This window comes from Hakea prostrata, chromosome 3 (assembly GCF_041222555.1).
Source record: "Hakea prostrata isolate BN-2017 chromosome 3, UWA_Hpros_2, whole genome shotgun sequence".
NCBI classification, from domain to species: Eukaryota; Viridiplantae; Streptophyta; class Magnoliopsida; order Proteales; family Proteaceae; genus Hakea; species Hakea prostrata.
Genome location: NC_142602.1, coordinates 31,546,816 through 31,570,842, shown reverse-complemented (window position 1 = coordinate 31,570,842; position 24,027 = coordinate 31,546,816). Strand labels below are relative to the sequence as shown.

The following is a 24,027-nucleotide window of genomic DNA, read 5'->3' as shown; positions in this document are numbered from 1 at the left end:
CTAACCTCCACTTGAGGACATGTCAAATTGAGAACAATGCATCATAATCAATTCCATCTTTCCCAATTGATATTTTTGGGCCTCTTGCTGGATAAAAAGTCGTAACAGATAATCATATCCAAACTGTGGGGAAAATTGAATTCAAGGGTATAAAAGCAACAGGGAGAGGGAAAGAGAGAAATATACACTTCAGAGCTTTAGTCCATAAAAATTGAAATCAAAATACCACTGGAGGCAATTCAGCAGCCCCTGTAGTGGATCCCAACGCACAGAGATCTCCTGCAACTCTGTGGAATCGGAAGAATGCAAGTAATAACGAAAAAAGACTTGCAACAACCTTATTTAAAAACACAGAAAAGTGGCCGGTGATTACCTAAGTTGCAAACAAGAGAATGAAGTTGAGGGAGAAAGACGAGGTTGTTGCAGCCTTGCAGGGAGAAGGATGAACTCTTCCCAGTTCACACAGTTGCAGTGGCTTCGGTAGTTTTTTATTGTTTTTTCTCTTTTTTTTTTTTTAAAGGGTTTGAAATAAGAAGAGTAATATTGGAATTTTAAAAATATAACACAGGCTAACTCATCACTTAACCTGGTTATTTTATTGTTGATAGTAGGGGTGCAAGTTTGGCCCTGGCGGCCCGACCCGCCCTAAGCCCGCCCCTGAGCCCGAATAGGGCTTGGGCTAAAGATTTTGGCCCTAAGGGCGGGTTAGGGTCAAAATATTCTGGCCCTGAACTAGGGCCAAGGGCGGGCCTGGGATTACTCTCTGGCCCGCCCAGCCCATCCAAGCCCGTCCCTGATTTTGGCCCTGACCCGGGCCCCGATCCTAGCCCCGATTTTGGCCCCGATTTTGGCCCCGATCCTGGCCTGATCCTGGCCCTGATCTAGGCCCTGATATTAGCCCTGACCCTGATCCTGACCCTGATTTGAGTCTAAAGACTCTGGACCCTCCACCCATATGGAGATGAATTAATTGTAATACATATAGGTGGATACTTGACACGTGTCAAATTTTAAAAACATGATCATGTTTTGTAGAAAATTAATAAAAATAAATTATAACATCATTACCAATGTAATAAGCATCTATTTGATTTTGGCCCTGATCCTGACCCTAATTTTGGCTCTAATCTTAATATTAATTTGACGATGATCATGTACTACAGTACTAGATTTTTACCCTATCTTCATACTAACATTGATATGAGTCTTGATTTTGATATTTAGTCACTTTGATCATATTAGACTATAAATTCACTTTTTATATTATTTGTAAGGTAATTTTTATTTTTCCAACAAAGTCATTTTTAGTTCAGTAAAATATGAATTTTGTTTTTTGACTAAGGCGAGATAATATATTATAAATAATAAAAACTATTACATAAAGAATTAATATCTAACAAATCTATACCCTAACTTCTCATCATGAATATCTAACCAATCTACTGTGATATTTCAAAAAAAATTATTAAAAACATATAGCTATGTTTGTAACTAAAACATCATTTTCTTTAACTATGAAAAAAAATACTTTTTTTTTGTTGAATACTAAATTATTGTCGATTTACTTGTTAACAAGGTTTTGAATATGATTTTTTTTGTATTGAATAAAGATATCAATTTATTGAACAGTTGTGAATGAAAACATACCTACCTATGGCTTAAATTCTTGACTTTGAAGATAAAATTTTCATTTATCAGATTCCTTTTGAATTTTGAATCTCTAATGTTTCTAAGTTTACAAAAAGAGTTTGTGTGACATTCTCTATAATTGACTTGACTTTCAAATATGCCTAAATTTAATTACAATTCTTCTCTCTACTTATTCTATTTCATGAACTCTTTGCTGCTAGAGAAAAACCAAAGGAAAAAACAGAATAAAAAGAGAGAGAGAGAGAGAGAGAGAGAGAGAGAGAGAGAGAGAGAGCAAATTAAAAAACCCTAGAAATTTGGATTTCTCTAAAATCTAAATGGGTATAAATAGTTAAATACATATTGAATCTAAGTTTTGGATTATTTGTTGACATCTTTAATATTTTATTTTCCAGAATTGAGTTTGGAATTTAAGTATTTTATTACTTTAATATGTATTTTAATTCCTACATGTCTTACATTTGATATTTACGACCAAAGATATGGCCAATTAAAGCTAGGGACAAGGCCAATTAGGGCCTGGGCCAATCAGGGTCAGGGACAGGGCCAATCAGGGCCAGGGACAGGGCCAATCAGGGCCAGGGATAGGGCCAATCAGGGTCAGGGCCAGGGACATGGCCAATTAGGGCCAAGGACAGGGCCAATCAAGGCCAGGGCCAATCAGGGCTAATCAGGGCCAATCAGGGCCAATCAGGGCCAATCAGGGCTAATCAGGGCCAATCAGGGCCAACCCATCCCGACCCGGCCCAATTAGGGCCAATTAGGGCGGGAATGGGCTTGGCTTGGCCCTGTAGGGCTTAGGGCCAGGGACAATAATTATTGGCCCTGAACTAGGGCCAGGGCGGGAATGGGATCAAATTATACCATATAGGGCTGGGCTTGGGATTACAAAAGCCCGGCCCAACCCGGCCCAGTTGCAGCCCTAGTTGATAGGGGTACGGTTGTTATATAATTCGAAAAATATAAATATAATAATAGGATGAATTTCAGGAGGTGTAAATGTAATTGTCCATAAATATAGGGGTGTAAATTTAATTTGCTTTTCTTCTTATTATGAAAATCCACATTTTCAATTTTTCATAAAATCCTTTCCTTTTTTTTTTTTTTTTTTTTTTTTCTCCCACCTCACTACTAGTGGGTTCTACCTTTTTTTTTTTTTTCTATGCTTTTTACCTTACAAACTAGAAGGGTATAGGCGTATAGCATTGGTTTCAGACCACAATTCAAATAGTGACATTAATTCTCCTTTTTCTTGTAGTGAGCATAAATTTTGGACCTTGCTTGTCTTCTGCGCATTAAATGTGCATGACATGTTCAGCAGAACACTCGATCGTTGGATCGAGACTTTGGTCAAAATCTCGACTAGATCTGGATCCAGTGATTCGTTGAACAGTCTTGCTCAATAAATGCACGGTAGTGAAGCAAAATGTGTAAACTTCATTGTCACATGGTACATATTTTTTCCTAGCTTCCTAATTCGGTGTTGTATAACCGTCCCAATAGAGAGTTCTTTGAAAGTTGGAGGATCGACTTCACTCTCTCCAATCCAAAATCTATCAAGTAGGAACCTCCTGACATCAATTGGTTGCGTGTAAATTGCAATGGGTCCATTCGGCAATGTATTGGCAGCTATGGATTTATTGGAAGAAATTTTAGAAGCTAAGTTATTTTTGTAGTTGTAGATACGATGGATGCCGACCAGATATTAATTATGGAGTTGACGGCCGGCTAAAAGGCCTACAAATGACTAGGCAGTTTTGCATTCTTCGCCTTCAGATTCGTTCTAATTCACGGTAAGCCATACTCATGATTTAGGGTCAAAATCGAATCTCTGGTGTGCAAGAGAAACCTTGGGCGAAATTGATCACTTGAAGAGGAGCTTTACAAGACTAGGTTTTTGTGCATCAATTCTGAAAAAGCAATTTTCTTGCCAATCAATTGACCTCGTGGTCGTCAAGATGAAGTTCACTTTGGATCCCAATTGACTTCCCCAACTTTGGTTCTTATTCTTAAAAATGATGCTATTGGTAAATAACACACAAGAATGTAATATTATATAACTATTAATCTATTATTCTATCTAATAGATGCTCCTTGTTCCCTCAGAAAAAAACAAAAGAAAATTTCACATTTTCAAATTTTCAAAAAATCTTTTTGTTGACAGAGATGACACTAAAACATCTGTTTCTAACCACAATTCTAGAAGACGAGTAGCAGCGATAAAATTATGATGTGATTCAACGTCAAGAAAGGGTATGTGCTTGACGATACCCCAATCTTCTCCTACATCTTTCTGGACCCGGTCTTCAAGATTCATTGATATACCTGACAAGACAAGTTTTTGCAGAGTAACCACTTGTTTCAATCCCTGTGGAATCCTTTTCAACCCAGTGCAGTCTATGATCCTTAAAACCTTCAAGTTTGGTAATGCTTCTTCCTCCACACTGACCTCTAAATCCTCCATGTAGTACAAAATCAATTCCTCAAGCTGACGAAATCCATCTTTCGTAAAAGACAAAGCATTTTGGGAATTGTCTGCGCCACACAAGAAGAGGCATCTTAGACTAGGTAGCATCTTTAGCTTTTGCAGCTCTCTATTTGTTGCTTGTCCCTCACTAAGCTGCAGGAACAAGGTTGTGAGATTTGGGGGGAAATCTCGGATTTCAATTACTCTCATTAAAACCATATTATAGAGCTCCTGATGGCAAGAAAATGAAGCAGGAAGGTTCGTGGTATCAATGTCCCGCAATCTGCCTATTATGCCAATAAGTTTGAAGCTTTGAAGGCGGTTCAATTTGGGGATGACATTTAACAATGAGTCTATGTATGAAGAAAATGTGTCATCAATGAATATAGTTAGCTCTCTCAGATTAGTCAACTTGTCGAGCTTACCTATCCATCTGCCGCTAGGTAGCATTAACTTTTGCAGGTTCACATTGTGATGAAGGAGATCAAGGTGAATGTCGAAGCCCAGGAACGAAAAGTGATATGCCTCCGACAAAAGAAGATTTCTTAGCTGTCGCAGGTTTATCATTGTCATAGGCAGATGTTTGACGTCAGTTTCTCGTAAATCTAGGGTTTGTAGATTTTGTAGGTCTCCAATTGAAGATGGAAGTTCAAGTATACAAGTCTTACGTAGACTCAAGTACTTGAGGAGGATGAGTTTTCCAATCAACTGTTTTAGAAAGCTCATGGGAAGATGGAGACCCTGTAGATCTAAGACTCTAAGTAGTTTCAACTTCATCGACAAATTTATAGTGGAGAAAGTCCCAAAGAAGAACAAGAAGGAATGGAGATAATTTTCTCTAGTACCTTGGTTTAGAGCATTAGAGGTTGAACTCTCACTCCCACCTCCAATGATGGAAAGCCGACGACAAGATCTATCTAGTGATGAAGATAATCTCAAATTATCATCATCACTACTTCTATTAACAAGGACTTGAAGAAATCTCTCTTGCTTAGCTTCTGAAACGGCTAGATCACGAACAAGATCATGGATGCGGCAACAAATGCCCCTTCCATCATAATTTCGGAATGTTATTTGGATCATGCTTCTTTTGGCGAGCTCCTCCAAGTATTTTTCGGCCACATCTTCCATCGTCAGTTGGTCTCTCGGTTGTATGAAGCCTTCTGCAACCCACAACCATATCAACCTAGAGCATTCGATCTCATAATCTTCTGGGAAGACACCAACATAGAGGAAACAAGGCTTCAACCGGTCGGGTAAGTCAGTGTAACTAAGACCCAACACTTGTTGGCAACTTTTCCCCACTTCTTTTTCATTTAGAACCGAATTCACACTAGCATGAACAATGGACCAGGCAGCATGTGACTTGGGTCTTCTGGATAAGAGACCACCCAACAATACAATGGCCAATGGTAACCCACGACACTTGCGCACAATTTTCCGACCGAGCTCCACCAGATCATGTTGAAGAGTAGGACCTCCACCTGCATCGTCCTTACTCTCCAGCATCACCTTTGCTAGAAAAAGTTCCCAACTATCATCCTCAGTCAGCTGGTGCAGTTGATAGATATCTGCGGAGAGGTCTGCATATGTAGCAACGTCTTCATTGCGAGTGGTAAACAACACCTTACTGCTTTGATAGTGTTGTTGAACTGGAACGGCTTGTTTCAACTTTTCCCAGTGTTCAGGCCTCCACAAATCGTCGAACACAATAAGGTAGGTTTTGTCTTTCAAGAAACTAGAAAGCCTACTGATTAGGCTTCCTTCATCTAGCTCCTTCTTCTCCTCCGGATTAAGGGGTTGGATCTGATCCATGATAACATGAAGGATATCTTTCACAACGAACTGTTGAGAGACAGAAACCCAGGCACGAGTTGAAAAAATTTTGGACAACCTGCGGATTTTTGAAAACTTTTCTAGCAAGGGTGGTTTTACCACTACCACCCATTCCTACTATTGAGACGACACTAGGAAATGGTGGTGTGGACTTTCTGTGAGCCGTCAACTTCGTGATTACTTCCTTCTCTTCCTTTTGGAATCGGATGACGGCGAATTCTTCCACAGAATCTCTCCCGCGAAAGGGGAGTCCTTGTTCATCTCTTCGATGAAAAGGCAGCAGTAGATCGGGTTGTTCATTAGAACTCTGCCCAGCCTCTGTAGTTACAAGACCCAACGTAGATCTCATAGCTGAAAGCTGCTCGATCTTTTTGTTTGAAATTTCAATTCTCTTCCCCAACATGTGGTGGTTAAATAGTAGACTGGGGTAGCAGATATACCTGGTTGCGGTGCCTCTCTGTCGTTGTCTCTGAGCTCTGAAGGTGAACAAGTCGATGACATCCTCTGCCTCCATAACAGCATCTCTAACCTGATTCAACCATTCTTCCACCTCCTTTATATTTCTGCGTCTCTCACTGGCATCTACAAGGGTAGATCTCATCAATCTGATCTTGTTTTTCAGCGATTCGGACTGTTCCGACACCCCAGAGAGGAAATAAGCTTCATTCCATGTAATCAGAGCTAACTTCTCTGCAACAGAAAGGATCGTCTGCGGCATTTTTTTCGAATTTGCTCCCTCAACAAGCTACTGAATTTGAGCAAAGTTGACAACTAGGAACTGCCCTTATATAGTGGAGTAGAATCGATGGCTCTCCGATACTCATTCGTTGCTTTCCTTGTATTCCAGGGTATGGAATATGGATGGATCCAAACTTTCATTCATTAGCTTTCACACAGAATTCAAATTCGAATCGTCAGTAGATCACCAACTTCAAAATGAAAAAAAGAAAAAAAGTATAGTATAGTATTCTTTTTCCTTTTACTTTTTCTAATTTCAATGTTGATCCAGTGTTTACTTCACCTTTAAAACACATCTTAGCTAAATGGAATCTTTTGATAAATTTTCGCCCGCTCTCCAGTATGCAACAAGAAATTGCTTGGCTTCTCTTGTATCCAAATTTGGCTCTTTTTGCTCAACTTGCTAGATTCTGTCGAGATTTGTTTACAGAATGAAATACATGATTGCCCACTAGCCCCTGAGAGCAAAAAGCACTCAGATGATCAAGCTAGTATGAAATGCAACATCTTCTCCTGCTAAGGAGGATTACAGGCTCTAATTGGAAAGTTGCAAAGTGAAGAAGGCCAATTCATCGAAATTAATGTTACATCATCATAGGCTCTATGTAGATTAATCTAGTCTCCATCAGGGCACATACGGAGCTGGTTATGGAGCACATATGGTTAATTTCTCAATTGTACACACGTTGTTCCTATTATAGGTTTAAAAAAAATTTGTTACAATTGTAAAGGAGAATAACTTAACCAGTAAAAGATGAGATGAATATATCGATCGCATAATCCTAACTTTGATTTGTGTGCGTGTATAAATCTTTATCAATCAAGTGTACACATGTTTGAGATCCCAAATTCAATCTACAACTCCCTATAATTCAAAATGAATTCTCATATGTCCAATATATAATCCCTCTCTACTAGTGAAGAGCAACCACTTATCCCAGGTTAGGAGGACTTGTGAAGGTGGAAGTAAGGTAGGAAGTGGGCTAGACAGATGAATACATATATGGAAATGATAATCTTGAAATACATATATGGACAAATTTCCTTCATCCAAAGGGAAATGGATGGTTCATTTCCCTGTGAGAAATGGATCTGATAAAATTCCTTGCATTGGCCGACCAATTGTTACTTTTCTTTTAACCAAAAAGAAAATTGGTATTTCTTTTTAACCATACCTAGTGTTTTTGGATTTTGGTCGTGATAACTTTTCTTTTAGAATCCAACACCTAACCAAATTAGAAGAAAAGAGAAATTGAGAGAAGCATTGAGAGTTTAGAGAGGTAGCAGTAGGGTTTTGGCTTTTGGATTTACACTCCCACTTCTAAGGAAGGTTTGGTTGATTTTGCTTGAGATGATCATCTTCTTTTTGGGGACTTTTTGATCTTCCAATATCAAGGTCACATAGCATTTGATTTAAAGGTTGAGGAGAAAACTAGAGGTAAGATTTAAAACATGTTCGGTCTCATATATTTCATGTATTTTTCTTCTCTATTTATTACAATTATTTTCTTTCCTGATAGTTTATATTTTTTGAAGTTATTATTTAAATATTATCTCTACCATTCCATGCATGTAAAGTATGGAAAATGATTATATTGTTTCTGTTAGGGATATGTTGGTAACAAATCAACTATGTTTCCTCTACAATTGTTGAGCTATGATGTGGATCCAGTTAACTCATTACAATTCTCCAATCATAAAGGCAATTACCACTTTATTCCACCAGCTTTTCTACTAAGAAGCTTATATATAGAAACTATGCGAGATTTAACTGAAGCTCTTAAAGCTAATGATCCATTGTTATAGACTCGTTTGCTGATAGATTCTTTTGTTGTTTTTGTAGTTTGTCAAGTTTGTCATTATATTTGAATTGATGTAACCAATTATTGGAATGGATGCAAAATAGTGAAAAGTTAAAGGCTTGTTAATGAGAACTTTGATAATGCTTTTCAACAATTTTGCTCATGTTGGCATTGCTTTGCCAACTATGACTATCAGTGATAACAGCCGAATGTGGGTGCTCTGAAATGATTGAGCTATTGATGTACAGACAGTCTTTTCTACTTCCCAAATGATTCTTGTATTGGTGATACCTCAAAGAGGTGGCAATGTTTTTATGATCTCTTTTATTTTTAGGGTTTTTTTTTATCATGAAAGAGAACCTTTATGGAGATATTTGAAAGACCATAACGGATCTGTTATGGTTTGAATTTGATTTTTGAATTCAAGTTTTTAAATTCAATTTTTGAATTCAAGCTTGTACAACAGCTATGCTTATTTATAAATACATAAGACTTACCCATCAAGGTAAGCAATCTATTTATTAAAATTAGAGTTTTTCTTTGCATTCTTTCATGGAATTAGAGCTAAGGTTTTGAGATTTTTTTTTTCTTCCCCCAAAACACTATATTTTCAATGGCCACTGATAACACTCCATTCCCTATTACCAACTCTCCAACCTTGTTTCTGTTAAGCTTGATGGAACAAATTATCTCATGTGGAGAGAACAGTTAGAATCCATTTTTATTACCTGTGATCTTATGCATCATCTTGATGGTACTGGATGATCAATGCCAAATCAAACTGTCACTACTGGACAAACTCAAATGCCGAATCCAACATTTCAAATCTGGAGAAAGAATGATCATTTTGTTCGAGCATGCATCAATGCCACCCTCACACCGTCTCTTTCTTCTCATATTCTTGGCCTTCAAACAGCGAAAGATGTATGGGATTCTCTTGCACAACTTTTCCAACAACAGTCCACTGCTCGAAGGACTTATCTTCACAGTGAATTGCAGATGATCAATAAAGGAACGAGCACAATTACGGACTATCTTCACAAAATTAAGTCCATCGCTGATTCCTTAGCGGCAATCAATGACAAGGTAAATGATTCTGACTTAGTAGCATATACATTAAATGATCTTAGTTCGGATTATCTCACTTTCATCATCACTGTGGAAAATATTACCCCATCCGTTACCTTTACCGACCTAAGAGCCAAACTACTTACTCATGAGCAACGGTTACGCCGTGGCTATGGGAACATCCAATCAATCTTAACTGATTCACATTCCCCTACTACATTACTTCTTACAGATCAACCTAAATTTAATCGGCCTAATAATAGTATTAAATCCTATCCACCCAACAACCGAAGCCCACCTAGATCTGACTTCCAAAATTCATCAAATGGCCCTCTAAGATCTCAAAATTCCTATAACCGACCAAACCAAAACACCTTTAATACTAATTTCTTCAAATGTCAAATATGTGCTAAACAAGGCCATTCGGCCAATAGATGCTATTTTCGTTATGCCCAGAGCCGAAATAATCATAATCCACCACCTCACATTCCTTATGCTGGCTTACATGGTACCCAAAATACCGAACACATTACACCACAGAATGATGCACAGTGGATACCGGATTCAGGTGCTACCAACCATATATCATTTGATCTAGCCATGCTACATCGATCTGCCACTTACAAAGGAGAAGACCAGGATTCAGATGGTGATGGTAAGAAACTCCCTATAACTCATATAGGCTCCTCAATTTTGAAAACAAATTCAAATCATTTATCTCTTAATGACATACTAATAGTTCCCCAATTGTCAAAGAATTTAATTTCCATTTCTCAACTTACGTCTGACAATAATTGTTCTGTTGAAGTTTTTCCATGGGGTTTCTGTGTTAAGGATTTGGAATCAGGCATCACTTTACTGAAGGGTCCAGTCAAAGATAAATTGTATTCTTTCTTGGCCAATGCTGTGCCTCCTTTGGCTCTTTATGGAAATAAAGCTCCTTCTGATATTTGGCATTGCCGGCTTGGTCATTCTTTTTCTGTAGTACTTACTCATTTGAGAAATAGCGTCTTATTTAATTCCTTTGAAACACTTGGATCCAATAAAATTTGTGACGTTCGCCAACTTGGCAAACATCACAAATTACCATTTTCTATTTCAGTTAGTCGAACTACTCAGCCATTACAGCTGATTCATTGTGATTTGTGGGGTCCCACTAAAACTTTGTCAATTAGTGGATTCAATTAATATATTATTTTTGTTGATGATTTCAGTCGATTTACTTGGTTTTATCCTCTGCGATTTAAATCTGATGCAATTCATTATTTCAAGCATTTTAAAAATATGGCTGAAAATTTGCTTTCTACTTCTATTAAATTTTTTCAAAGTGATGAAACCTTAGAGTTAACAAGGGGAGCTTTCAAAAACTATCTTGATGAATGTGGCATTGTATCCAGGATTTCATGTCCTCATACTCCAAAACAAAATGGAGTTTCAGAAAGAAACAGACACATTACAGAGATGGGTTTATCCCTTCTATACCAAGCTCACATGCCCAAAGAATATTGGTTAGAAGCCTTTACTGTCGCTGTCTATTTAATAAACCGGTTACCTACACCGGTATTGCAAGGAAAATCTCCTCATGAAGCACTGTTTGGCTTAAAACCAGATTATTGTTTATTGAGAGTTTTTGGCTGCCTTTGTTACCCCAACTTGACACCCTACAGAGAAGACAAATTATTGCCAAAATCCAAGGCTTGTGTCTTTCTTGGTTACAGTCTTTATCACAAGGGTTATAGATGCTTAGATAAGGACACTGGCAAGGTATATTTATCTAGACATGTTATTTTTGAAAAAAAAAGAATTTCCCTTTTCAAATCCCCATTACACCAATCATCAAACAAACCACCAGTCGAACTTATTTCTCTACATGTTTCATCCCACACAACCCACCAAATGTGCCTCCACTCACTTCACATTCATCTTCACCTATTTCAAACAACCAACCATCACAAACAGCCCCTACAACATCATCACCAGCCATATCAATGGCAAATCCAACCCAAGATGTTAATCAATCCCCACCAACAATAGACCAACCACAACCCCAACCATCTCATCCTATAATTACTAGGAGTAAAACCAATTCCGCCAAACCAAAAACCCCTCTCTCTTTACTCACTATGAGACACCCAATGCCTCAAACCTTTCTTACCACCATCTCTAACATCCCAACCGAACCTAAAACCTATAAATCAGCCTCAAAAGACCCAAAGTGGATTGATGCAATGCAAAAAGAATACAAAGCCTTGATAGACAATCAAACTTGGAACTTGGTGCCTTACTCTAAGGGTATGAATATTGTGGGTTGTAAGTGGGTGTACAGGATCAAGACAAAAAGTGATGGTTCCATTGAGAGATATAAGGCACGATTAGTTGCCAAGGGGTTCAACCAACAAGCAGGAGTGGACTTTCATGAAACATTTAGTCCAGTTGTAAAGCCAGCCACCATTCAGACAGTATTAATCGTTGCACTATCAAAGTCATGGCCAATACATCAACTTGATGTGAAAAATGCCTTCTTGAATGGCAACTTTGCAGAAGATGTTTACATGGAACAACCACAAGGGTTTGTTTCCACATTTAAACCAACCCATGTTTGTCATCTACGAAAAGCAATTTATGGTCTCAAGCAAGCTCCACGAGCTTGGTTTCACAGATTCAAAACATACCTACAAGGAGAAGGTTTCAAGCAAATCGTGGCAGATTCTTCCATGTTTACACGCAACACCCAAGGTACAATGACAGTATTGTTATTATATGTAGATGATATAATATTGACAGGAGCCAATGACGCTGCAATTCAAGAGGTTATTCAAAGCTTGAGCAAAGAATTTGCAATGACATATTTGTGACACTAGCATTACTTCTTGGGAATTGAGGCTAATCGAAGTTTAGATGGTCTTTTACTCACTCAAAGTAAATACTCCATTGATTTATTAAAGTCTACAGGAATGGAGACTTCAAAGCCATGCACAACCCCAATTGCAGTTGGAACAAAGTTATCATCAACAACAAGTTATCCCCTACCTGATCCAACACCATACAGACAATTAGTAGGAGCCTTACAATATCTGACGATCACTAGACCAGATATCTCCTATGTAGTCAATCAAGTGTGTCAGTTCATGCAATCTCCCACAGAAGATCATCTACAAGTAGCAAAATGTATTTTACGTTATGTCAAGCATACTATTGGTGCTTGTGTTCTCTTGAAACCAACCCAACTTTCTTTCATAGCTGCTTATACTGATTCAAATTGGGCAGGATGTCCAGACACACGCCAATCAACTAGTGGTTTTGCATTTTTCTTGGGGATATTTATTATCATGGTCTTCCAAGAAACAACCTACAGTATCTAGATCAAGTACGGAAGCTGAGTACAAATCCCTTGCCATCATAGCATCTGAGTTACTATGGCTTTCTTATGTTCTACGTGATTTGCAAGTGCGACTTCCAAGAGGAATGGACATTTATTGTGATAATGTGTTTGCAACACCATAAAAGTGGACTATCATTTTGTGGACTATCATTTTGTCCGAGACTTGGTTCAGAACAACACCATAAAAGTGCACTTTATTCGGTTAGATGATCAAATTGCAGATGTGTTTACTAAGGGCTTAACATCACAAGCTTTCTTCAAGCATACAGACAAACTCTTGCACTTGCCAATGCAGAGTTTGAGGGGGGATGAAAGACCATAACGGATCTGTTATGGTTTGAATTTGATTTTTGAATTCAAAATTTGAATTGAAGTTTTTAAATTTGAATTCAAGTTTTTAATTTTGAATTCAAATTTGAATATTGTAAACGAATTTTGTACAACAACTATGTTTATTTATAAATACATAAGACTTACCCATCAAGGTAAGCAAGCTACTTATCAAAATTAGAGTTTTTCTTTGCATTCTTTCAATATTTGCACTCTGAGTAATCAAATCACTATTTCTTGGTGTCTACTTCTAGATTTTAATGCTAACGGACAGTTTGGAAGACAAATGTGGTGGTACAATCCTTTCAAGTAGAATTCCCAACCCATGTGTTATTGTATAAATTATGCAAATCTTGTTGAACTAAGACTTATCAAACTTCATCTTACTTGGAGCAATCAAAGCATTAGAGAGGAACATATTTCGTCAAAAATTGATCATGCCTTAGTTAATATTCATTTGCCAACATCACTAATAGAGGGGTCTCTAATCATAGCCCTATTATCATCAACCTTGGCATCCGTTTGCCGCGAAGAGAGGGTAGGCAATTTTACATTTATTCCCATTGGGCTAACCATCCGGACTTCTTGCCTGTGTGCATGATGTTTGGCAGCAGTAGGTAGATGGAGTCCCTCCTTTTGCTCTTATGGCTGAGCTCTAAATCCTCAAAGATAGACTGAAATGTTGGATCATAACGGTCTATCATGATCTTGATGCTGAGATAGCAATAGCTGAAGGGGCCCTTAAGCAAACTCAAAATGACATGTTGCAATTTGGTGATTCTGATGTTTTGATATAGCAAAAGAAGTCCATTATGTAAACCTATAACTACCTTCTTAATGCCAGGGAAATGCTTTGCGCTAGCAATCTCAGATAAAGTAGATGAACGAGGATGACGAAAACACCACTTTTTCCACATGTTGCTTGTAGATTGAAGAATTGGGTGTCAACCATTCATGATAACATGGGGAATCTTATAACTAATGAGGATGAAATCCAAGCGGAGGTGGTTTGCCCCAAATGACATGCCCTAACTTTGACCTCCCTATTGACATGTCTCTAAGTTGGGAGGAGGGGAGATTATTGATCCGTCATTTCTCGGTGGAAGAAATAACAATTGATGTCTTTGCATTAGATCATGGTAGCTCTCCTAGTATAGATGGTTTTGGAACGTTGTTCTTAAAGAAAGCTTGGTCTATTATTGGTTATGAGGTTTGTACAACCATCAAATTTTTTTTTTAAATACGCTCTATGTGCTAGACACTCTTAAGCTCTCCCTATTTACTTTGATAAGAAAGGTCAAGTTTAAATTTCTTTTGGGGACTTCAGACCCATTGCAGTGTCAAGGTGCTTGTATAGATTCATCCCCATGTTACTTGCTATATAATTGCCTTAAATTGGTGATTCATAAATTTGTTGGTCAAAACCAGGTGGCGTTCATTGAAGGCAAGCGGATCATTGGCAACATTCTCCTTAGCGAAGAGTTGTTACATGATTATCGTTGGGACAAAGGGACTCCACGGTTTGCAGCAATGGTTGATTTGTGGAAATCTTACGTCCAGTGGAGTTATTTATTTACCCTTTTGGATAAGCTTAACTTTCCTGCTTGTTTCCGTTTAGTGGGGAGTTATCTCTTTCCCCATGTCTCCAACCATTTTCATACTATAGCTCTCTAGGCATTCTCAAATTCCCTCATAGTGGCTGCCAGGACAGGATCCTTTGATTACCATCCTCATTGCAAAGAGGGAGATAGTACCTCAGTTTGGTTGCTGATGATCGATTTCTTTTTGGAGAAGCCAACTTGAAAAATGCACAGGCACTATACCATCTTTTTGAATATTTCTCCAGGCTTTCCGAACTGACCATTAATAATGGGAAATCTAACATTTTCTTCTCTAATTGTAGCCCAAATGTGAAGATGTTATATGACAATGACCTTGGTTTCTCTCCAGGTCCTTCCCAAATGTGAATAAAATGGCTCTCATAAGGTTTCTTGCGAAGTTCATTTGTCCCCCGAATTAAGATAAAGGTGGATTTGGTTTGTGGAGTCTAGTAGATTGGAACAGGGCTACAACCTGCATTATCAAGATATTTATGCAGTATTGCCTCTGGTAAGTCGTCGTGTTGGGTCTAATTTATTCATCACTAGTGGTTGAAGAACAACTCCATTTGGTCACTTGACACTCCGCCTAGATGCTCGACAACATTGAGAGCCATCCTTCAATGCCGTGATTTTGCCCATAAGTGCATTAAATATTTAGTGGGCAATGTTAAAGATATATATGGCTTTGGCACGATCCCTGGCTCGATGGACGCATTCTGAAAAATTCTCGCACAAGAATTGTAGAGGCCATAGGAAGGAAGCATGATGATCACATGCATCAACTTTGTGGCGAGGATGGAGTTTTATTGGTCCTTTGATCTGTTCGATCTAGATATTTCTGATTGGTGGAGGAGATTAAAAGGACCAAACTCTATCGTAACATTCCTAAAGATGCAGCTGTTTGGGCCCCTTCCAACTGATCAGGTTGCTTCACTCGTGGATCTGCCATGAAGCCACTCGTACGTGAGATATCGCCAAAAACTCCTATGGGCGAAGGTGATTTGGTCTATTTTTATTACTTGGCTTTGTGCCTTAGAAAGACTGCCTACCAATGCTCGAATTGCTTCTTGGAATTAGTCTTAGTGCCAATTTTTTGTCAAATGCACACACACAGCAAATATGGAGTTCGGTTCTCTCCTTGAATGGGTTTCTATACCACCCAAAGAATTCTTGGCTAGAGGAGCTGCAGTGGGTAGTTGACCATTTCAAAGGTGACAATTTAAAAACCCAAGTTCGGTGCTTCTCTATTTCTGCTGTGCTATTTATTGGGACATGGAGTGAGCACAATACCTGAATTTTCAAAAACATGGACAGCACGTAAACTTTCGACCTTGCTTGTGTCATGAGCATTTAATGTGCAGGACATGTTCAGCGGAATATTTTATTGTTGGATTGAGATTTTCGTCAAAATCTCGACCAAATCTCAATCCAATGGTCCACTGACCAGTCTTGCGCATTAAATGCACAGTTGGAGCAAAATGCGTAAACTTTATTGTTCTACAAGTCAAATTTGACACATGCTACATATTTTTTTTCCTAGCTTCCTAATTCGGTGTTGGATAACTGTCCCAATAGAGAGTTCTTTGAAAGTTGGAACATCGACTTTACTCTTTCCACCAAAAATCTATCAAGTAGGAACCTCCCGATCATAGGTTGGTTGCATGTAAATTGCAATGGATCCATTCGGCAATGTCTTGGCAGCTATGGATTTATTGCAAGAAATTTAGAAGCTAAGTTATTTTTGCAATCGTAGGTGTGTTGGACGCCGACAGATTATGGAGTTGACAGCTAGCGAAAAGGCCTGCAAATGACTAGGCAGTTTAGCATTCTTCGCGTTCATATTCATTTTGAATCACGGCAAACCATAATCATGATACAGGGTCAACATCGAATCCCTGGTGTGCAAGAGAAACCTTGGGTGAGATATATCACTTGAAGAAGAACTTTACAGACTATGCTTTTGTGCATCAATTTTGGGAGAGCAACTTTCTTGCCGATCACTTGGTAGACCTCATGGGCGTCAAGATGAAGTTCACTTTGATCCTAGTTGGCTTCCCCCAACTTTGGTTCTTATTCTTCAAAATGATGCTACCGGTAAATCACACACAAGAATGTAATATTATATAACCATTATACTATCTAATATAGATGCTCCTTGTTCCCTCAGAAAGTAGAAAAGAAAATTTCACATTTAAATTTTTCGGAAAATCCTATTCTTTCTTCTTCTATTCTTCCATCCCCTACGAGTAGGTTCCACCTATCTGTTTTTTCTACACTTTTTTTTCTTGAAAATATTAATATAGGTAGGGATAAGCATCCGATTCAAACCACAATTCTCGGAGACGAGTACTAGCGATACCATCACCATGTAGTTCAATGTCAAGGAAGGGTATGTGCTTGATGATACCCCAATCTTCTCCTGCATCTTTTTGGACCCGATTTTGAAGCTTCCATGAGATATTTGACAAGACAAGTTCTTGCAGAGTAACCACTTGTTTCAATCCCTGAGGAATCCTTTCCAACCCAGTGCAGCCTATGATCTTTAAAATCTTTAGGTTGGGTAATGCTCCTTCCTCCACACTGAACTCTAAATCATGTATATCAAACAAAATCAATTCCTCAAGCTGATGAAATCCATCATCCGTAAAAGACAAAGTAATTTTGTATCCCTCTGTGCCACACAAGAAGAGGCACCTTAAACTAGGTAGCATTTTTAGCTTTTGCAGCACTCTGTTTGTTTCTTGTCCTCTAGGAAGCTCAAAGAACAAGGATGTGAGATTTTGAGGGAAATCTCGGATTTCAATTACTCTCATTAAAACCATATTATAGAGCTCCCAATGGAAAGAAAATGAAGCAGAAAAGTTCGTAATATCAATGTCAATCCATCTTCCCAGAGGTATAAGTTTGAAGCTTCGAAGGCGGTTCAATTTGGGGATGGCATTTACCAATGACTCCATGTATGAAGAAAATGCGTCATCAATCGATATAGTTAGCTCTCTCAGATTAGTCAACTTGTGGGGCTTTCCTATCCATTTGCCTCCAGATAGCATTAATTTCTGTAGGTTCACATTGTGATGAAGGAGATCAGAGAAAATGTTGATGCTCACATAGCATTTTAGATTTGAGAAAAGAAGATTTCTTAGCTGTCGCAGGTTTATCATTGTCACAGGCAGATGGTGGAAGGCTTTTTTTATAAAGGGGTGTTTTTTTTTTTTTGGTGGCTCTCAATGAAGAGGGGCCCCCCCCCCCACCCCCCCGCCGACTTTTGGAGGATGAGTTTTCCAATCAGCGGCTTTAGCAAGCCCCTTGTCACGGCCTTAGTTATTGACTAAGCCAACCGTGCCGGCACTTAGCACTTTCTTGCACTAAGTCAGCCTAAAACCCAGCTAGAGAGAGTGAGGCTTGAGCTCAAAGAGAACCTTGAGAGAACTTGTATTGCTCACTTGTTTGATGCTTTGTACAAATGAGTCCCTCCCCTATTTATAGGTGAGGTAGGATACAATGAATGGTTGTGATTTGTACAAGTGTCTAGAATCTAATGGTTAGGAATATTCTAGTGGGTCTAGATATTTCTAGAGATATTTCTAGAGACAAGATACTTTATAGATGTAGATTCCTCTAGAATCTCCCTCCCTTCTAGAATGTGGGCTAAGTGTGCCCATTGTGTTATTTCTAGTTGGGCCAGCCCATGTGTGGCCCATGAATATTTACCATTGGGCCTATGATAAATTGGGCTGTGTCATTCTCCCCCACCTATTCCGTCGACGTCCTCGTCGTGTTTTCATCGTGGAACCTCCTTATATGTTCTTGGAACTGCCACAATGCGTTTTCTGGTTCCCAACTTGCTTCGCTCTCGGGCAATCCCTTCCACTTCACCAAATACTCTCGACTCGGAGGCACCCCACATTTGCGCATTACTCGATCTGCCATTATATGTTCCGCCTCCTTGTCATAGGATGTTGTTATGCTCGTAGGTGCCTTTGTAGAAGTCTCACGACTAGGATCCTCCGCATCTCCTTGGTAAGGCTTCAACATACTTGCATGGAAGACAGGATGGATCTTGAGCTTTGGTGGGAGGTCTAGTTGGTAAGAAACCTTACCCGCCTTCTTCATGATCTTAAACGGGCCTTCATACCGACGAACCAGTCCTTTGTGCACCTTTCGCAAGGACTTGAATTGTTGGGGTAGTAACTTCACCATGACCATATCCCCAGTTTCGAAGTTTGTGGGTCGTCTATCCTTGTCGGCCCACTTCTTCATCTTCTTTGTGGCTTTGTCTAAGTATGACTTAGCCACGTCCAACCTTTTTCGCCTTGGCTGTAGGCTTTTGGGCAACTCAGGGGGCATCACGTCCTTGAACTCCTCTAGAATTCTCTTGACCTCCTTCGGTCTGGCTGCCTTGGGGACATCCTCCTTGTCTTCCAAGAGTGCTGCCAAATGTGTGACTTGCCCCTCTTCGGCTCCCTTCTTCAGTTGCATGGCCGAAAGAAGCTTCGGCCCCTCCTTAGTCCCTTGTATCGTTGGGACCATACAAGGTGCTCCTTCCTCCATAATGCACACCTTGTTTAAGAATGGCATAGGTACGACCTTGACCCGTGTCAAGAATTCCATGCCAAGCACCAAGTCGAAGTCGTCCATTGTCACGACCGACAAGTCCACGGTGCCTTTCCAAGCCCCAATTGTCATCTCGACTCCCTTGGCAACTCCCTCGATAGGGCGTGCCTTCGAGTTGACTGCTTTAAGGCTCCCTCTTTCCTTGCTTGTTTTGAGCCCCAAACGCTTTGCCTCCTCCATTGAGACAAAGTTGTGTGTTGCCCCCGTATCAACCATGGCCCTTGCCATTTTGCCGTTGATACGCACCTCTACGTACATCAACCCCTTTGTTGATGTAGGGGCTTTGTCTTCCTTGGCCTTGATAGCACCAAGCCGCTGCAATGATCCCATGTGCACCTCCTCTTCATCCGTGTCTTCAAGGAGTGCACTTAGGGCCTTCCGTTTTGGGCAATCCCTAGCCCAATGTGGTCCATCACAAAGGAAGCACTTGTCTTTGGGTTGGAATTTCTTCTTCTTTTCTTGCTTGCCACCCTTCTTGTTTGAAGAGAACTTGTTTATGCCTTCCCTTGTGTGGTCGGTCTTCGACCCCTTCTCTCCCCCACCTTTGCCATTATTGCTCTTCTTGGCCTTAGACTCATCCCTTCTAAACTCTATTAAGGACTCCGCCGCCGCTATAGCCGTAGCAAGATCTTGTACACCTCGACGTTGTAGCTCTTGCGAGGCCCAATTTTGGAGCCCATCCATGAAGTCGAAGAGAAGTTCCTCTTCGGTCATACTCGGGACCTCCAACATGAGTGTTGAGAACTCCTTCACGTAGTCTCGAATCGACCCCGTGTGCTTTAGCCTCTTGATGTTCTTTCGGGCCAAGAATGCAGCATTCTCCGGATAAAATTGTTTCTTAAGCTCTTTCTTGAAGTCTTCCCATGTGTCTATGGTGCACGTACCTCTTTGCATGTCATTGTACCTTCGTCTCCACCATAGAGCTGCGGTCTCGTGAGGTAGAGTTGCCGGTCTTGATCTTGGTAGACTCGTCCTCCATCGCGTAGCCTCGAAATCCGCTCCATGTGCCATGGAGTTGTCAACCTCCCGAGCATCTCTTGTTCCCTCAAATACCTTAGGCTTTGGCACTTCCACCCTTGGTGCCTCCGCCACCCATTCCCTCCAATCGTGGTTCTCCCGCCGTTGCTACCTCCCTACTCAACTCATGCACCGAGCTTCCCCGCGGCGATCCTTCCACCACTTGGGTTTGAAGAGCATCGCGTTGTTGGTGTTTGTGCTCCATGGTGTTGAGAGCACCCAATAGGAACTCCTTGAGCTCGTCCATCCGGCCATCGAGCTCTTCGGTCCTTTGCTCCCCAACGTCGGGCGTTCCTTTGCCTCGCCATCGCCAACTCTCCCGCGTTGCGTGGCTCCATAGTGCACCAACTTCACGGCTTCTCCTTGCCCTTGCGCCTACCTTGGTGGTGTGGGTCTCCCTCCCACGGTTTGCTCCTCTTGTGCCCATTGACGTCTCGGACTCGCTCGTCATCGTGTTTTCCCACCGCTTGCCCCCCCGGCTCGATCCACAAATGTCCGGCCTTGTTATTGCTGCCCCGTGCCCCTTGCCTTTCTGCCTGTCCCTAACCCGCTAGAGAGGAGGCTTAGGCTCAGGCCGGCTTGCTCCTTGTTGCTTTGTACAATGGTCCCTCCCCATTTATAGGTGGGTGGATCAATGGTTGGATTTGTCGTGTCAATCAATGGTTGGAATATTCGTGGGTCTAGTATTTCAGAGATATTTCAGGACAAGTCTTTATAGAGAGATTCCCGATCTCCTCCCTTCTAGATGCGTGTGCCCTTGTGTTTCGTGGCCCCGTGTCCCGATATTCCTTGGCCTGTATGGCTGTGTCACCCTGCTAATATGGAATGAACCCCATAGATCTAAGACTCTAAGTAGTTTCAACTTCATCAGCAAATTTATAGTGGAGAAAGTCCTAGAGAAGCACAAGAAGGAATGGAGATAATTTTCTCTAGCACCTTGGTTTAGATCATTAGAGGTTGAACTCTCACTCTCACTCTCACCTCGAGTGATGGAAAGCCGACGACAAGATCTATCTAGTGATGAAGATGATCTCAAATTATCATCATCACTACTCCCAGCAACAAGAACTTGAAGAAATCTCTCTTGCTTAGCTTCTGAAATGGCTAATCACGAACAAGGTCATGGATGCGGCAACAAAAGGCCCTTCCATCGTAATTTCGGAATGTTATTTGGATCATGCTTCTTTTGGTGAGCTCTTCCAAGTATTCTTCGGCCACATCTTCCATGGTCAATTGGTCTCTCGGTTGTATGAAGCCTTCTGCGACCCACAGCCATATCAACCTAGAGCATTCGATCTCATAATTTTCTGGGAAGACACCAACATAGAGGAAACAAGGCTTCAACCGGTCGGACAAGTCGGTGTAACTAAGACCCAACACTTGTTCGCAATTTTTCCCTGCTTTATTCTCATTTAGAACCGAATTCACACTAGCAAGAAGCCTGGACCAGGCAGCATGTGACTTGGGTCTTCTGGATAAGAGACCACCTAACAATACAATGGCCAATGGTAACCCACGACACTTGCCCACAATTTTCTGACCGAGCTCCACCAGATCATCTTGAAGAGTAGGACCTCCAGCTGCTGCATCGTCCTTACTTTCTCTCATCACCTTTGCCAGAAAAAGCTTCCAACTCTCATCCTCAGTCAGCAGGGGCTGGTAATAGATATCTGCCGAGGGGTCTGCATGTTTAGCTACGTCTTCATTGCGAGTGGTAACCAACACCTTGCTGCTGCTTTGATAGTACTGTGTTGTTGAACTGGAAGGGCTTGTTTCAACTTCTCCCAGTGTTCAGGCCTCCACAAGTCGTCGAACACAATGAGGTAGGTTTTGTATTTCAAGAGACTAGAAAGCCTACTGATTAAGCTTCTTTCATCTAGAAGGGCTTGTTTCAACTTCTCCCAGTGTTCAGGCCTCCACAAGTCGTCGAACACAATGAGGTAGGTTTTGTATTTCAAGAGACTAGAAAGCCTACTGATTAAGCTTCTTTCATCTAGCTCCTTCTTCTCCTCCGGATTAAGGGGTTGGATCTGATCGATGATGGCATGAAGGATATCTTTCACAACGAACTGTTGAGAGACAGAAACCCAGGCACGAGTCGAGAAATGTTGGGCAACCTGCGGATTTTTGAAAACTTTTCTAGCAAGGGTGGTTTTACCACTACCACCCATTCCTACTATTGAAACAACACTAGGAAATGGTAGTGTGGACTTTCTGTGAGCCATCAACTTCGCGACTACTTCCTTCTCTTCCTTTTGGAATCCAACGACGGCGAATTCTTCCACGGAATCTCTCCCGCAAAAGGGGAGTCCTTGTTCATCTCTTCGATGAAAAGGCAGCACTAGGCCGGGTTGTTCATTGGAACTCTGCCCGGCCTCTGCAGTTACAAGACCCACTGTAGATCTTCTAGCTAAAAGCTCTTCGATCTTTTTGTTTGAAATTTCAATTCTGTTCCCCAACATGTGGTGGTTAACTAGTAGACTGGGGTAGAAGATGTACCTGGTTGCAATGCCTCTCTGCCGTTGTCTCTGAGCTCTGAAGACATGCAAACAAGTCGATGACATCCTCTACCTCCATAACAGCATCTCTAACCTGATTCAACCATTCTTCCACCTCCCTTGTAATTTCTGCGTCTCTCACTGGCATCTACGAGTGCAGATCTCATCAATCTGATCTTGTTCTTCAGCAATTCGAACTGTTCCAACACCCCAGAGAGGAAATAAGCTTCATTCCATGTAATCAGAGCAAACTTCTCTGCAACAAAAAGGATCGTCAGCGCCATTTTTTTGAATTTGCTCGCTCGACAAACTATTGAATTTCTGTTGGAAGATGCAAAGGGAAATATCAAGGTACTAGGAATATAAACTCGTTGACTAAAAAATTAAATATAAAAGCTCGTTACCCCCAAAAGAATAATAATAAAAAATAAAATTTGGATTCTATCATTTTTTGGACCAAGCTCAGCTGCCTATTTGGACCAATTGCTCCCAGTTGGAGACTTTCCTTTCACATCCATGGAAGGCCATTTATTTTGTCTTCTTGCCATTTGGTATCTCTGGGACTTTTCAAAAATCTATTTCTTAAATTTGTTTTTGCATTAAAAAAAAATATTGACTTTGGAACAGGGTTGCCTTCGTGAGTTCTAACCCAAAATAGCTTCTATTTTATACATTACTTTTGCTTGTTGGAAGAAAAAAAACACAATTGTGGGATATCATTTGTTTTAAAAATTGGATGGTTTCATGGTTTACTCATAGTTTAATCAGTAAACCCTCCAATCTTGCTTATCCTCACTCGTTTCTCCCTGATGAATCCGTTCTAATGAGTCTGTCCGGATGCATGAGATAGGAAGGACACTGACTCTTCAAGGTTTTTTGTAACAGCTCTTCCAAGCTGTTGTGGTCATATGGATGATAATAATAATTAAAATTAAAAAAAAAATTCCCTATAATTAAAATAATATTATAAAATTCCTTCGTGGGCTGCAAATTTTGACTGATCATTAATCATTGAAGAGAGATT

At 40.4% G+C, this 24,027-nt stretch overlaps 1 protein-coding gene across 1 annotated transcript; it reads right to left on the bottom strand.

Moving 5' to 3' along the window:
• On the bottom strand, positions 1-23,319 carry LOC149022077 (uncharacterized). Its single transcript, XM_089147540.1, is given in 10 exon segments — positions 1-123; positions 227-287; positions 3,780-5,998; positions 6,000-6,698; positions 18,793-20,613; positions 21,317-21,612; positions 21,615-22,253; positions 22,256-23,051; positions 23,053-23,127; positions 23,129-23,319. Coding segments are annotated over 10 exon segments (6,888 nt in total). The 5' UTR covers positions 23,288-23,319.
• Positions 23,320-24,027: the final 708 nt, after the last annotated feature.